General features: G+C 35.7%; 1 protein-coding gene across 3 annotated transcripts; it reads left to right on the top strand.

Annotated features, from left to right (window-relative positions):
- The first annotated feature begins 10,520 nt into the window (after nucleotides 1-10,520).
- Nucleotides 10,521-15,087, top strand: LOC109165574 (formamidopyrimidine-DNA glycosylase). 3 transcript variants are annotated; one of them, XR_002051563.1, is made up of 11 exons: nucleotides 10,525-10,879; nucleotides 11,258-11,309; nucleotides 11,692-11,749; nucleotides 12,217-12,285; nucleotides 12,390-12,515; nucleotides 13,050-13,100; nucleotides 13,381-13,458; nucleotides 13,707-13,806; nucleotides 14,245-14,279; nucleotides 14,394-14,736; nucleotides 14,768-15,087. XR_002051563.1 is itself a non-coding variant. In XM_019314406.1 (10 exons), the coding sequence occupies exons 1-10, from the start codon at nucleotides 10,651-10,653 to the stop codon at nucleotides 14,682-14,684; spliced, it is 1,089 nt and encodes a 362-aa protein (XP_019169951.1). In that variant the 5' UTR covers nucleotides 10,521-10,650; the 3' UTR covers nucleotides 14,685-15,087. The 3 variants fall into 3 exon arrangements, 2 of the variants coding, with proteins under 2 accessions (XP_019169951.1, XP_019169950.1); XM_019314406.1 differs by lacking the exon at nucleotides 13,707-13,806 and adding an exon at nucleotides 13,554-13,653 and having other exon boundaries at nucleotides 10,521-10,879; nucleotides 14,394-15,087; XM_019314405.1 differs by having other exon boundaries at nucleotides 14,394-15,087.
- The last annotated feature ends 130 nt before the right edge of the window (nucleotides 15,088-15,217 follow it).

Here is a 15,217-nt window from a genome sequence, read left to right on the forward strand (position 1 = left end):
ATTAATCACAACCTTAATCTTATTTCCAGTGGCATGTGAGAATTCAAACCCCCACTAGAAACATGAATGGTAATAAAGACTTATTTATATATATAAAAAAAGTGTACTCCCTCCGTCCCATTTTATTTGTCTGGTTCGGTTAACGACGCTTGACTGAGGTTATTTTTAATACAATTTTTCATAATATTAAGTTTAGTATTAATATACAAAATTTATATATTTAGAAACAACACTAAAAGTACTATTGAACACAAAAAATCAAATTTAAAAATAAATAAAGTATTAGAGAAAATAAACAAAGAAGAAAGAGTTAGTTTAACCATGGTAGGTAGGACAGATAAAATGGACAAAGGGAGTAATATCTATGAAATTAACTTTTTCTTTAAAAAAACTTATATGATCCCAGATTTATGAAATTAACTTGCCCGGCCTAGAGGTAGTCGCGGTTCGGTTCAACTAGATAGAGCTAAATCGATGAGAATATAATTATGTTTTATTCAATAATAATGTCTGAGAGTACAGGGAGCGAATATATAGAGATGCTAGATAGAATCCTAGTCTAACACGAATAATATAGTCCTAGTCTAATATGAATAATAGAGTCCTAATACTCCTCCTCAAGCACAAGTTCGGTCAGCCAAAACATTGAGCTTGGAACGGAGTAAATTAAAACGTACAGACGAAAGAGACTTAGTAAAAATATTCGCTATATGATCTTTGGTAGAAATAAAATTGACTTGTAATTCCTTCTTTGCTACTTTATCACGAACAAAGTGGTAGTCGATCTCAATATGTTTGGTGCGAGCATGAAACACCGGATTAGCACATAGATAAGTAGCACCCAGATTATCACACCAGAGTTTGGGCGCAGAAGGTGGCGCAAAACCGAGTTCCTTCATCAGAGATACGAGCCAAGTAACCTCTGCAGAAACATCAGCGAGTCCTTTGTATTCTGCCTCAGTTGAGGAACGAGCCACAGTACGATATTTTTGACAAACCCATGAGACAAGATTGGTCCCAAAAAACACAGCAAAACCACTGGTAGATTTTTGATCATCAAGATTGTCAGCCCAATCAGAATCAGAATAAGCATGAATATCCAGAGAGGGAGAGGAAGTAATTTTAAGACCGAGATGTAGTGTCACATTTACATACCGTAACACCCTCTTGAGAGCCGCCCAATCCGCAGTGGAGGGAGAGTGCATGTGCTGACACAAACGATTGACTGCATAGGAAAGATCAGGACGAGTTATCGTAAGATATTGTAGAGCACCTACAAAGCTGCAATACTGAGTGGGATCAGCATATGGCACCACGACACTAGTCTCGGCCTTCGCGGTTGAAACCGGAGTGGCCACGGGCATGCAATCAACAATACCTGCCCGTTTTAAAATATCCTTCATGTACCGTTGTTGAGGCAGAAACATGCTACCAGACAACGGAATAGTATCAATACCCAGGAAAAAAGAGGGCACTCCCATATCACGAACTTTAAATTTAAGAGCCAACTTGTCAATAAGATCAGTCACATGAGCCGAATCAGAACCCATAACCAAAATATCATCCACATAAACCAGAAAATATAGACGAGTATTGCCATGTGAATATATAAATAAAGATATATCAGTCTTGGAAGGTGAGAAACCAACAAAAACCAGAAAATCATGCAAACGTGTGAACCAAGCACGGGGAGCTTGCTTAAGCCCATACAAAGAACGTTGAAGGAGACAAACATGCCCGGGCATCGTTTTGTCCTCATAGCCAGGGGGGCTAGCGCATATAAACTGTCTCAGCGAGATTGCCGTTTAGGAAAGTATTGTGTATGTCTAGCTGTCGAATAGTCCATCCACGAGAAATAGCTAGGGATAAGAGAAGACGTACCGTAGTCGGTTTAACAACGAGATTAAAGGTCTCAAAGAAATCCTCATCGGCAATCTGATTGAATCCCTTGGCAACTAACTGAGCCTTGTAACGCTCAATCGAACCATCAGCCTTTCTCTTGGTTCTAAACACCCACTTACATCCAATTACATTCATACCTGATTTAAAGGGAACAAGCCTCCATGTATTGTTGTGCACCAAGGCATTAAATTCCAATTCCATTGCATCCCGCCATTCAGGAAATTTAACCACTTAAGTAAAACATGTAGGCTCAGGAGTAACAGCAGCAGATAAAGCAACATGATCATGTGGTCCCGAACTTCTCGTATTCATTCCATGAGAGCGAACAGGTGAGGGTGCGGGACGAGACCGACCACGAGGCTGGTCTCTTGGCCGAGGAGCCGGCTGGTCCGTGACTGTCCGCTCGGACTTGGTCACGGGCTCGGCAGTAGCAGGCTGCTGGCGGTGGTGGTCAGAAGCGGCTATGGGCGCGGCAGGAGGGTCACGAGCCGTGACAATAGTCGAATCACCACCAGAAACAATTGGTGCAACACCCCACGGCTCCGGGCGTGGTTTTGGAACCTACGAATCCACAGAAGCAACAAAAGGAAAGACAACATCATCGAATCGCACATGGCGACATATAAAAACCTTGTTAGTGTTAGTGTCTAAACAACGATAGCCACGAAAAGATGGAGGATATCCTAGAAAGACACAAGGGGATGACCGAAACTGTAGTTTGTTGCGATTTTAGGGACGCAGATTTGGAAAGCATAAACACCTAAAAACACACAGATATGAATAAGATGGAGGAGACCGATGCAAAAGATAATGAGGAGATTTATCATATAAGACAGGAGTGGGCATTTTATTGATTAGATAAATCGCAGTTTCAAAAGCATAATTTCAAAAACGAGACGGAACAGAGGATTGAGCCATTAATGCTAGTCCCGTTTCAACAACATACCTATGCTTACGTTCTACCCTGCCATTTTGTTCATGAGTATACGCACAGGATTGCCTGTGACGAATACCTAAGGACGCAATAGTGGAACCAAGCTTTTTATATTCTCCCCATAAATCAGATTGAAAAGAAATAATCTTGCGAGAAAAGGAACGTTCAACTAGTGACCGAAACTTATCAAATATAGCATATAAATCAGATTTAGCACGCATGGGATAATACCACATATAACGAGTGTAATCATCCACAAACAACACAAAATATTTAAAGCCAGACGCAGAAAGTAATGGCGTAGGGCCCCAAATATCTTAGACAAAGGAAAACGAGAAGATTTTCCTAATTGACAAGAGGAACAGACATTGGGACGATCACTAGAATTAAATGTACCAACAGACGAAGACGCTAAAATTTTACGTAAAACTCGAGAATGAGGATGCCCCAACCGCATGTGTCAAACGTAAGAGGACCGTGCAGCAACAAATGCAGCAGGGGAAGCAGAAGACGCAAGCCATGTGTAGAGACCCCCAGACGCATGTCCCTTAAAAAGAACCTTCTTGGTCAAAATGTCTTTCACATAGAAACAAAGAGGGTGAAACTCAAAGAAAACATTATTGTCCTTTGCAAAACGCTGGACAGATAATAGAGAAGAAGAGAGACCAGGGACATGCAAAACATCATGTAACTTAGAAGACATAGAATCAGTAGCTAACGAACGAAGCAGAACCAACATTAACAATAGGCAAACCTGTACCATTGCCGACTCGCAGAGTCTCCGGGCCATCATAACTTGTCGCAGAAGTCATCAAAGAAGAATCAGGCGTAGCATGATTTGTAGCACCAGTGTCACGGAACCATTGATGAGAACCATTGGAATCACCATTATCACCAGAGACGGCCACATTAGCCTGAAAACCCGGAGCCCCTGAATAACGCCGAAAACAGTGGCTCTCGTGCGACCAAAACATTTACAAATTTGACAAGGATCATCATAGCGCCAAAAACAATTGGCTCCTGTGTGACCAAAACAGTTACAAATTTGACACGGATCATCATAACGCCAAACACAATTGGCTCCCATGTGACTGAAACCTTTACAAATTTGACACGGATCATCAATGTCACGTCGTTGACGGGACCGCTTCTCATACGGTGTATCTTGGTTCGATGCCACCGGCTACTGCTACGAAGTGAGGAACATGGATGTTGGAAAAGAAAATCCTAGCTAACTGATACCAGATGAGAATATAATTGTGTTGTATTCAATAATAATGTCTGAGTGTACATGGAGCGAATATATAGAGATGCTAGATAGAATCCTAGTCTAACGCGAATAATATAGTCCTAGTCTAATATAAATAATGGAGTCCTAATAAAATCCACATGCATTTGCCCTTGCGATGTGCGGCGACAATGGTTTTCCCCAAAAGAGAAGCCTCGAAGTCCTTGGAAGACACACCATCGATGGCCTTAAAATCGTTGGCAATTATGGATTTCCTAATCACACAATAGGTATTTTCACGAGGGTTTTGTTTGATTCTTTTCGAGATTTTTAGGGTTCATTTATAAACGCAAAAAAGGACTTTCGCAAAGAACCCTAAAAACCTCAAAGTCATATTTCCAGGTTATAGGAAGTCATTTTTCTAGATTTAAATGTTGTGCAGGGAGAATAATTGAATTCATAGTTGCTAGTGGCAAGCATACTCATTAATTCGTACTCTACAGTTGATATTATCTTTAAATTTATAGTAAATTTTATTTTTGTAGCAACCAAATTTATTTATTTTTTAATTGGAATACATAAATTTATTCAAGATCTTTAAAAATATATAATATATTATAAAAGTTCTTCTAATAAAATTATAAATAATAAGCATCAATATAAATCAATGAAAATTTATAAATGTATATTCAATTTAGAGTTTTAATAATTTTTGTAAACTTTTAAAAAGAAAAAAAAAATCTATAAAAGTCAATAAAATGTTATAAATGTTTGTTATATAAGACTTTTATATATTTGTACAAAATTTAGAAAAACCTAGAAAGATTATATGAAAGTGGTTTAAAATCTATAAAAATCAATAATTTTAAAAGTATTCAAAAATCTACACAAGTCATGAGTGAATATACCATTTGTCTTACTTCCAGTTAGGGGTGTCAAAGTGACATAGAGCAAAACTCTATGGTTGGCCCACACACTCACCCTAATGGTGGGGCGAGTGAGTTAGGGCAACACAAAAGATGATCCGTGAAAATGCAGACTTAAAATGCCTGGCCCGATAAGACCTACAACCCGCATAGTTAGCTTGTGTGGGATGGAAAGTGGCAAATTATGTTGTGGAACCGTGCAAGGACGGAGCCGAGGGGGGGGGGGGGGGGGAGGAGGAGGGGGCAGCTGCCCCCCTCACCCCACCCCACCCCATGTATAGCCTTTATATGTATACTAGTTTTTTACGCGCATTGCGTGATTGAGATAATGCCCAATGTTTTTTTTAATAAGTACTTTAAAGTATATCAAGGCAGGATTATATTAGAATTGTTCATGCATAAATAATTGAAACCAAATACGGGACATAAAGGGAGAGCAAATAAAAATTAGGGCATAAAATTTTAAATAGAGTAAAAGACATTTTTGGTCCTAGACTTATAGTGGCTTGGACAATTTTAGTCCTTTATAAAAAAAAATTACCATTTTATGGACAGAGTTATTGTGGCGAGGACATTTTTGGTCCTCCGTCTATATTTTTGTTAGATAACCGTCTGAGAGAGGGGTAATTACGTCAATTTAGGCTATCTCATTCTATCTATTATATCTATGTGTGTTTTGTTTTCTTCTCGGTCATAATTCGAAGGAGTCGGAGAGTCCAAGTTGCAGTAAAGGCATGGTTGTGGGCAGAGCATTTCGTAGTGCAAAACTACAAATAAATGAGGATCAGAGTAAAGGCATGGTTGTGGGACCAAAATCGTCCATCTCACAATAAAGAGATAGCCTAAATTAACGTAATTGCCCCTCTCTCATACGGTTATCTAACAGAAATATAGACGGAGGACCAAAAATGTCCTCGCCACAATAACTCTGTCCATAAAATGACAAATTTTTTTATAAAGGACTAAAATTGTCCAAGCCACTATAAGTCTAGGACCAAAAATGTCTTTTACTCTTTTAAATATATACTAATATTGAAGAACTAATTGTTGATTGTCAAACAAGGACATTGCGAGGTAGTTTTCCACTTCAATTTGTTGTGTAATTTGAATACTCTTTTTGTAAATAAATCCCCCAAGTAGTTAATATGATTGGCTTAATTATATTTTTTATTTTTTTTTTATTTTTTAAAACAATTATTATTATTATTATTATTATTATATTATTATTATTATTATTATTATTATTATTATTATTATTATTATTATTATTATTATTAAATATATGTATACCCTTAGGTCATTTTACATGTTAATCTAAAAAGCTAATTTTTTCAAATATCTTTTTACCAACCGTTGATATAATTCGCTGGTCAAATCAGCTAATATAATCCGCTAACGCTAACCGCTAACTACTGATTGTCAAACAAGGATATTACGAGATAGTTCTCACTTCAATTTGTTGTGTGATTTGAATACTCTCTTTGTCAACAAATTCCTCAAGTAGCTAATATGATTGGCTTTATTAATTATATTTTTCTTAATTTTTTCATGGTATTAATAAAATACTTGGTAAATAAATATATAACATTATTTTGTATTATAACTTTGATATTTAATTAAAAAAATAGTGCACAAAAAAGATAATAGACAATGTAGTAAATATAATCAATTGATGAATTTGAATGTAAAGAATTTTTACATTGGCGAAAAATAAAGACAATATAATATAATAAAATTATTTCTCTTAATTAATTTATTGATAATGAATATATATATTTTTTTAATAAAGACATTGTAGGGACAATGTAGCGAATATAATCAATTGATGAATTTGAATGTAAAGAATTTTTATATTGGAGAAAAATAAAGACAATATAACTAATGAAATTATTTCTCTTATTTAATTTATTGATAATGAATAATTTTTTTGAATAAAAACATTGTAGATACATAATTCTAAATTAAAGATCGAAATGCATATGTATTATATTTTGTTGTAACTACTAAATTATTATTATTTAATTTAATAAAACTAAAATAGAGTACTAAATATGCCAACTTTGATTGGGATGGGGTTCGAACTTCAAACTTAATACCTTTCTTATTGAAATCAATGAATAAGTTAACGGTGAACTAACAGAAGTTAACGGAAAAGATAATATTTAACGGAAAAGTTAACGGATAATCATATTCATTAAGGATAAATTAGTAAATCTTAAGAAAAAATTAAAATCTGATCAATCTGAGCCATTCATTTGATTAAAAAACTTGACCGCCATTTTTTCTACCCATTATAGGCCTAACTCTCTTGGCCTCTTATTAGTATATATATATATATATATATATATATATATATATATATATATATATATATATATATATATATATATATATATATATATATATATATATATATATATATATATGTATGTATATATAGTACAAGTTTAGTATTAGTATAAAAAACAAATAAATGTTAACAAGAAGTGAGTTAGATTAGTTGACAAAACATGTGTTTGGTTATAATGAAAGTTATAGGTTCAAATTTTGACATCACACATTTTCACAGTTTTTTTTTTTTTTTTTTTTTTGCTTCAACACAATCACATTTTTAATAGTTTTTTTTAATATTTAATCTACACACACACATATGTATAACATTCTTTATATTAATAATGAGATGTGTTTTTTTATTCAAATTATTTTATCAAATTAATTATGTTTCATATTTTGTTATGAATATTTTTATAAAGTTTCGATGGGTTTTATTTTTTGCTCATATCCAACAATATTTATACCTATATTTCTTAGATATATTTTTTTTTCAAATTATCTATTTTGTTTTAACTAACGTTTCGCCTTTATCGTAAAAAATTTCTGGATCCGTCCCTGCTTCTTAGCCCCCCTCAACAGAATTCCTGGCTCCGTCCCTGTAACCGTGTCCACTTTGTAAGGTGGACACGGTTCCAAAAACGGTTCATAATTGTGAATATAGAGTTCAAAAATTATGAATATAGAGTTCTATAATTATGAACATATATAGAGTTATGTAATTGTGAATATAAAGTTCAAAAATTATGAACATAGAGTTTTATAATTACGAACATAAAGTTCAGTAATTATAAATATAGAGTTCTGTAATTGTGAATATATAGCTCGATAATTGTGAATATGAAGTTCAAAAATTATGAACATAGAATTTTATAATTATAAATATAGAGTTCAGTAATTATGAACGTGCAACTGTGTCCATCTTGCAAGGTGGACACGGTTCTACGGCATAACAATTGATGTAAATTAACCCGCGGGCTAGTGAGCTAGGTCTAATTTAAAAAATAAATAAATAAATAAAACAAAAGAAAGAAAAAACATACTGTCAGTAATTAACTAAAGTCTAAGGGGATGTTTGGTTCATGGAAAATGTTTTCCAAAGGAAAACATTTTCCTTAAAGTGGAGGAAAATGTTGTTTTCTTGTGTTTGGTTCATGGAATTCATTTTCCATTGGAAAATGAATTCCTCAAATTTGAGGAAAACAAAATTCTTGGTTGGACTAAAGATTTTGTTTTCCATGGAAGATGGGAAGAAAAGTGAGATGGAATGCCTATTTACCTTTGTTTACTTTTTTTAATTATATTACTTTTATTAATTTGTAGGGGCATATAAGTCTTTATACTCGTTATTCCTTACAATTCCAAATCTAACCAAACAATAGAATTAGTATTCCCAGTAATTCTTTTTCCACCAACCAAACAATGAAATTCATCTTCCTAGTAATTGTTTTTTCATAGAATTTCAATTCCACTTCCCTTAAAATATTTTCCGCGAATCAAACGAGCCCTAAACGGCTACAGTGCTACATTATATTGCCTACACAGTACACACACAGACCCTCCTTCAATTCTTTATTTGCTTCCAGATTGTTGTATTCCATATTCAGATCAGATTGTCTATGAGATACTTTTGAGATTTGTGGCTTCACTTGAGATGGATTCTAAGCTTGCAAAAAGATACATTGACCATTCATTTCATTTGTTTTGAGATTGCTTGACCTATTTGACTCGGAAGACCAAAGAGAGGGAGTACTTGAAGACAATTCTTCACCATATATACGGAAAGTTCGTGGTGCATATGCCTTTTATCGGGAAAGCTATTAATCATTGATTTTTAAATCACAATTGGTCTATAGACTAACTATTTTACCAAACATAATCAAAGTGAAAAGATTTTAAAGTAGCATTTGTCCATATTGATGTGGGAAGTAAATTTGCACCAAATTTCTTAATCTTCAAGCCCAACCCTTGTATTGTTCCTCCACGGCTCTCCGTGCCATAGACGTGCGATTCTCACTGCCAGCTTTTATTCTCTTTCTTCCTCGCGTTTCTTTGTCACTTCCCCTCAATTGCCCCCTCAAACTCCCCTCAATTGCTCATCCCTCGGCGACGACGAGACCAAGGCTGAGTGGGTGAGGTAGTCCGTAATCGGTGATGGCGAAACCAAGGCAAACCAGGGTCGGTGATGGCGAAACCAAGGCAAACCAGGGCTGAACTGGCGACGGTAGTCCGTACTTGGCGACTCTCTCATCTTCATCTACAACGTATACGTGGGCGAGTCATGTGCATCCTTTTGCAATTGCTGATGCTTTTAATTGATGTGATGCTCGGTTATATTTGCTTAGTTGATGTGGATGTGTTGGATATGGTATGGTCACGGTGCATTTGCTGATCCGTTTAAAAAAACCATAGTTATTTGCTTAATTTGGTTGCGGATAGGATTACACTATCGTAATAGATACTGTACATTTGCGATGTATAACATAGCACTGCCAAAATAGATACTCCATACTTTAATAATTTGTGCTATTGGACAAACAAATTTTCAATTTTAATTTTCAAAAACAGAGAACGGAAGTAAACAGAACCTAAAAATCATTTTTTTTCGAATTATAAGAAATTATTTTTCCGAATTTACAAACTTTTTTTTTTCTTTGTTTTGAAACCCACAAAACCAAACTTCATTAATCCGCAAAATCGTTCAACAACATAACAGAAGAAACCCAACGGGAAATAAACTCAGAATACTCAAAAACGATATTACTAGGATTACATAGAGATTCCTTTGCTAACACATGTGCCGTCATATTTAAATTACGGTGCCGACTCAATATGTTGTAAAAAGATACTGATCTCATACACCATAGGGGGATTGATAGACACCCCGAGCAACCGCATTTATAGCCACCTGGGCGTCAGTTTCAATAATTACCCATTTTCATCCCTTTCCCTTAATCTAACTTAGCGCTTCTTTGACTCTCATAGCCTTCGCCTCACGAGCTCTAAATAAACCCTAAAAACTTCCGTTTTCATCCCTTCCCCTTAATCTAACTTAGGGCTTTCCAGACTCCCATAACCTCCGCCTCACGAGTTCTAAATAAATCCTAAAAACTTCCTTTTTTATCCCTTCCCCTTAATCAAACTTAGCGCTTCCCAGACTCCCATAGCCTTTGCCTCACGAGCTCTAAATAAACCCTAAAAACCTTTAAAAAGAATCAAATAAAACCCTCCTGATAAATCCCATTAGCGAAAGAGCGCCAAACTTAAAAGGTATCAGCTTTCCCCCCGAAAGTCAGAACCTGAACTCACTTGCTCACCTCCGCTCGAGAATGCCGGAGCTTCCAGAGGTGGAGGCGGCTCGGAGAGCCGTGGAGGAACACTGCACGGGCTTAAAGATAAAAAAATCCATAATCGCCGACGATGTTAAGGTCATCGATGGCGTGTCTTCCCAGGACTTCGAGGCTTCTATTCTGGGGAAAACCATCGTCGCTGCTCACCGCAAGGGCAAACACATGTGGATTCAGCTCGATTCTCCTCCTTTTCCTACTTTCCAGTTTGGTGAGATTGGCCGATTGCTCTTCTCATTTTACAAAAGGAATGAAATTTATCCTAAAAATTTAGACATGAAATTAGGTAGTTTTATGGAGTGCTGATATCCTTCCGAGAATAAGTTGATCGTCTTTTAGTGTTACACAGAAGAATATTCGGAGGTTTATGCATTTAGCGTGCTGCAGTTCATTTTAGGGTTTTATCGTTAAAGAAAATTGAAGCTTTCTTCAATTCCTTCATTTGTGTGTTGAAAACATTGGGGGAAAATGTTACTCTGTATATGTTTCAGTCTTCTATTTGTTACTGCATCTTTGAAGTTCAATGACAAAAAAAATTAAGGCTTTCTTGAACTAATTTGTTTGTTTCATATCTTACTGTCTTGATCAGGAATGGCGGGTGCTGTGTATATCAAGGGAGTAGCTGTTACAAAATATAAACGGTGTGTCCATATGTTCCTTACCAGTGGAGAATATATTGTACATAATGTTCTAGTTCATAAATAATCATTTTATGAACCTGTTTAAAGCTATTATCAAATTCTGGAGAGTTGACTGGTGAATTACTTTAGCATATAGACTGAACTTGGAAACTGTCATTTGTTATACTCTTTTTTCTGGTTGATGTGTCTAATGTACCTGCTTTCTAGCTGCACTTGTCAAGGTTCATTTTTTAATAACTCATTGCAGTATGTACTTGGAGTTGCTGCAATTGTTTTCATTATTTTCTGTTAAGGGAGAGGACTGTCACTTTCAAGTCTTTTACTTTTTGCATCTGCAAATTGTATTGCAACTGAGGTTTGCTACAAATTTCCTTGCTTACAGTTCTGCTGTCAATGATGAGGATGAGTGGCCTTCCAGACATTCGAAGTTTTTCATTGAAGTGAGAAGTCTTGTCTATTCTCCATGAATTTAGGGAGTGCACTTACATATTGATTATTATGCTAAACATTTGGAATTTCATCAGTCCTGAACTCGAGTGATTTATGCACTAGTATGAGAATTACACGATACCTGTTCTTGCTAGGAACTGACAGGTGGAACAGAACATGTTTCATCAATGATATAGACTATTTGTGAAAGACAACTTTTGCTTGCAATTTCTTAGGGAGATTGCCCTAATGTTTCTGCTTCAGACACATGACATAATACTGATGACACATTGGCACAATACCATGCATTGTAACACTAATGCAACTCTCAGTTATGGCACTGAGATGCTTGAATGCAAACATATATAATATTAAACATTCTGATAAAAAACAAGTACGATTCATTTCAACAATTATAAGTTTAATTGGCTCTGAAAATATACACTTTCCAATTTGACACTTCACATGCTTTCTGCAGCTGGAAAATGGCTTGGAGCTTTCATTCACTGATATGAGGAGATTTGCTCGAGTCCGGTTACTTGAAAATGTATTCTTATATTATATATTATATACTTGCAGTGTTTTCCATGCCATTTTTCCCTTAAGAACAGGGTTCTTATATAAAGTTCTCTTATGGTTCAATCTCTGCAGCCAGTTGCTGTGCCTCCTATATCAGAGCTTGGACCTGATGCATTATTGAAGCCAAAGACGATAGAAGAGTTCCAAAAAGCTCTAAGCAAGAAAAAGATTGCAATTAAGACCCTTTTACTTGACCAGGTTTATAAAAATCCACCGACTCTGCCCTCTGCAATTTCCTAGTCTGGAATGCATCATAAAATGGTTAAGGGTCAATTTGGCCTCTATGTTTTTCCTTTTTGGCTAATTTTGAACCTGCATCCTAAAAGTGGCACCTCAACTCAATTATTGTTAGTATTATAGGCAATTCCCCAGATTTGGATGGGGCCATCTAGCTTCCATTAGATCTAATGACATGTCTAATTTCAACTTCATTTTGTTGTCTACAATCAAATTATTATTATTATTTTTAATGAAAATTGTAACATCTCTCCTCAAATTTACCACCAACATCACTTAACCCAGATCAAAGCCACCAACCCCTCTTTCCCTCTTGGAAACCAGGCCACAATTGCAAACTATGGTACATACTACTCTGCATTTTTCTTCAAAAACAAATCATTTTTTTCCATGTACATAGCAATATTAGGACCAAGTAAAACATTTTGCTATCTGAAATGCTAGCTATTTCCATTTTGAAGTGAGTCAAACTTTGATTTGCCATTGTTTCTGCAGAGTTTTATATCTGGTATTGGTAACTGGATTGCAGATGAAGTGCTATATCAGGTGAATGTGCCTTCTCTCTGTCATCAATTTCTTCCATAACTTCATGAAGAAATTTAGATTCCTGTCATCACATTAAATCTGATTACTGCATAGTGGGTTGCTTAGTCAAGTCAACAGATAACTTTCTGTGATTAAGGTTATCATTAATAAACAAAATTCTTGTTCTGGTGAAATCTGTTTATTCCTTTATCCTTTCCCTTTAGCCACTAAATTAAATTTGGTGCGTATTCATATTGCCAATTACATCCTTTTTTTTTTTTTTTTTTTTTTTTTTTGACAGGCAAGAATTCATCCACTGCAGATCACTTCAAGCATGTCCAAAGAAAGTTGTGCAGCACTACTCAAATGCATAAATGAGGTTATTCATATTCTTACAAATAGGCTGGTGATTTAATTCATCATATCTTTATTGCCTTTATACTCATGTCTAGACATTGGAGATCATATGCTTAGGTTATAGAGTTTTCAGTTGATGTTGATGCTGACAGCAGCCGCTTCCCTGTTGAATGGTTATTTCATTATCGGTGGGGCAAAAAGCCTGGAAAAGTTAATGGTGAGATATTTCACAATTATGATTCTTTTAACAGAAAAAAGTTCTGTTCACAGGTTATTGAAAAAGCTGTAGAAGTTGGAGCAGATAGTGATCAGTTCCCTGGTAATTGGATTTACCATTCTCGGGAAAAGAAGGACAATGCTTTTATTGATGGTTTGGATCCTTACCCCTGCTGCACTGCTTTCTTGGGTTATGGCTATTGATTTCTTATTTTCCCTGAATCTCCATGACTCAATAGTACAGTCCACAGATTAATTGAGTCATCTATTTCTACTAGATCTACTGTTTATGGATAATAATTGCTATTGGGTTTAGTAATTTTGTGCTGTTTTTAGCGCGTTTAGTGGTTATAGAAGAAGTTATTTCAGATTCCCTCTTTGGTATGTAGTATGTAGGCCTACACTTGCATGTTGATTCTATGTACCTGGCTTCCTTGTTCCTTGTTTATGCATCTATTTTGGTTGTCCTGAATTAGATACAAGTATGACATTCACTGGCTCTCTTTACTTCAAATATTTTGCTTGTCAACGATTCTTGAAATACCCAGTTGCTTTGTGTCAAATATTCTGATTGCATTTGAATGTTGTGCAGGGAGGAAAATTGAATTCTTAGTTGCCGGTGGCAGGGTATGCTTGCTTGTGTACTCATTATATTATATGTGGACATGCATTTAGCTTTGGCCCGTATCCTCGTGTGCTTACTTTCTTCCTCGTCTTTTTTCCCTCCTGAATTTAACTCAGACATCGGCCTACGTACCTGAGCTACAAAAGCTAAGTGGACCTCAGCCTGCTAAAGCTAGTAAAAAGCAGGACAAAAAACCCAAGGGAAAAGATACTACTGCTGCTGCTGATGAAGATAAACCAGCAAAAACTACTGCAAAAAGAAAGTCTAATAAACGCATTGATGATGATGATGATGATGCTTCTTCTGGTGGGAATGACGACGAGAATGACAGCGACACAGCTCAGAAGCCATCCAAGAAAAAGGCAGCGTCCACCCGAAGCAGGAAGCAGTCCAAGAAGGCAAAGTAGTATCTGATGGTCACATATAAAATAGCGAGATCAACTTAAGTCATTTGCTTTTGTATAGCATGGAATGTAGCTAGTAGCAGTAGTTATTTTTTGTAAATTAAGGTGGGATTTTTGCTTTTGTCATACCTACCAATCGGTTATGCTGATTGCATCATTTGCATGTGTATCTGTAGCTAGAAAGTACCCTGGATTGGATAACCATTATGTATATGCAGTCATGAACAGTGCTGCATTGCAACTTGTTTGAGGTTATGTCCATTCTGTATTTCTGTACCCTAGTGGTCTCTAGACTGTAGCATTCTGACCCTTATGCAAGGAAATTGTTCCAAACATTTTGAGATTTAGCATCTCAAATTGTTTCTTAGAACAACATTTTACTTATGATATTGTGTTCTGAAGTTTATAGTATCAGAAGGTATCTTATACTACCAGGTTAAGGAGTATATCGTTTCAAATTGATGAAAAGTTGTGTTACTATGTCTTTTAGGGTAGAGGTGACATTTTAATTCTTATACTAAAAAGTCACAAGTTTG

This window comes from Ipomoea nil, unplaced genomic scaffold (assembly GCF_001879475.1).
Source record: "Ipomoea nil cultivar Tokyo-kokei standard unplaced genomic scaffold, Asagao_1.1 scaffold3069, whole genome shotgun sequence".
Taxonomy (NCBI): Eukaryota; Viridiplantae; Streptophyta; class Magnoliopsida; order Solanales; family Convolvulaceae; genus Ipomoea; species Ipomoea nil.

Excerpts from the sequence above, each read along its gene's own strand:
- LOC109165574 (XM_019314406.1), top strand. The coding sequence starts at position 10,651 with ATGCCGGAGCTTCCAGAGGTGGAGGCGGCTCGGAGAGCCGTGGAGGAA. Across the intron at positions 13,101-13,380 it reads CAGATGAAGTGCTATATCAG|GCAAGAATTCATCCACTGCA; the intron begins GTGAATGTGCCT and ends TTTTTTTGACAG. Across the intron at positions 14,280-14,393 it reads TCTTAGTTGCCGGTGGCAGG|ACATCGGCCTACGTACCTGA; the intron begins GTATGCTTGCTT and ends AATTTAACTCAG.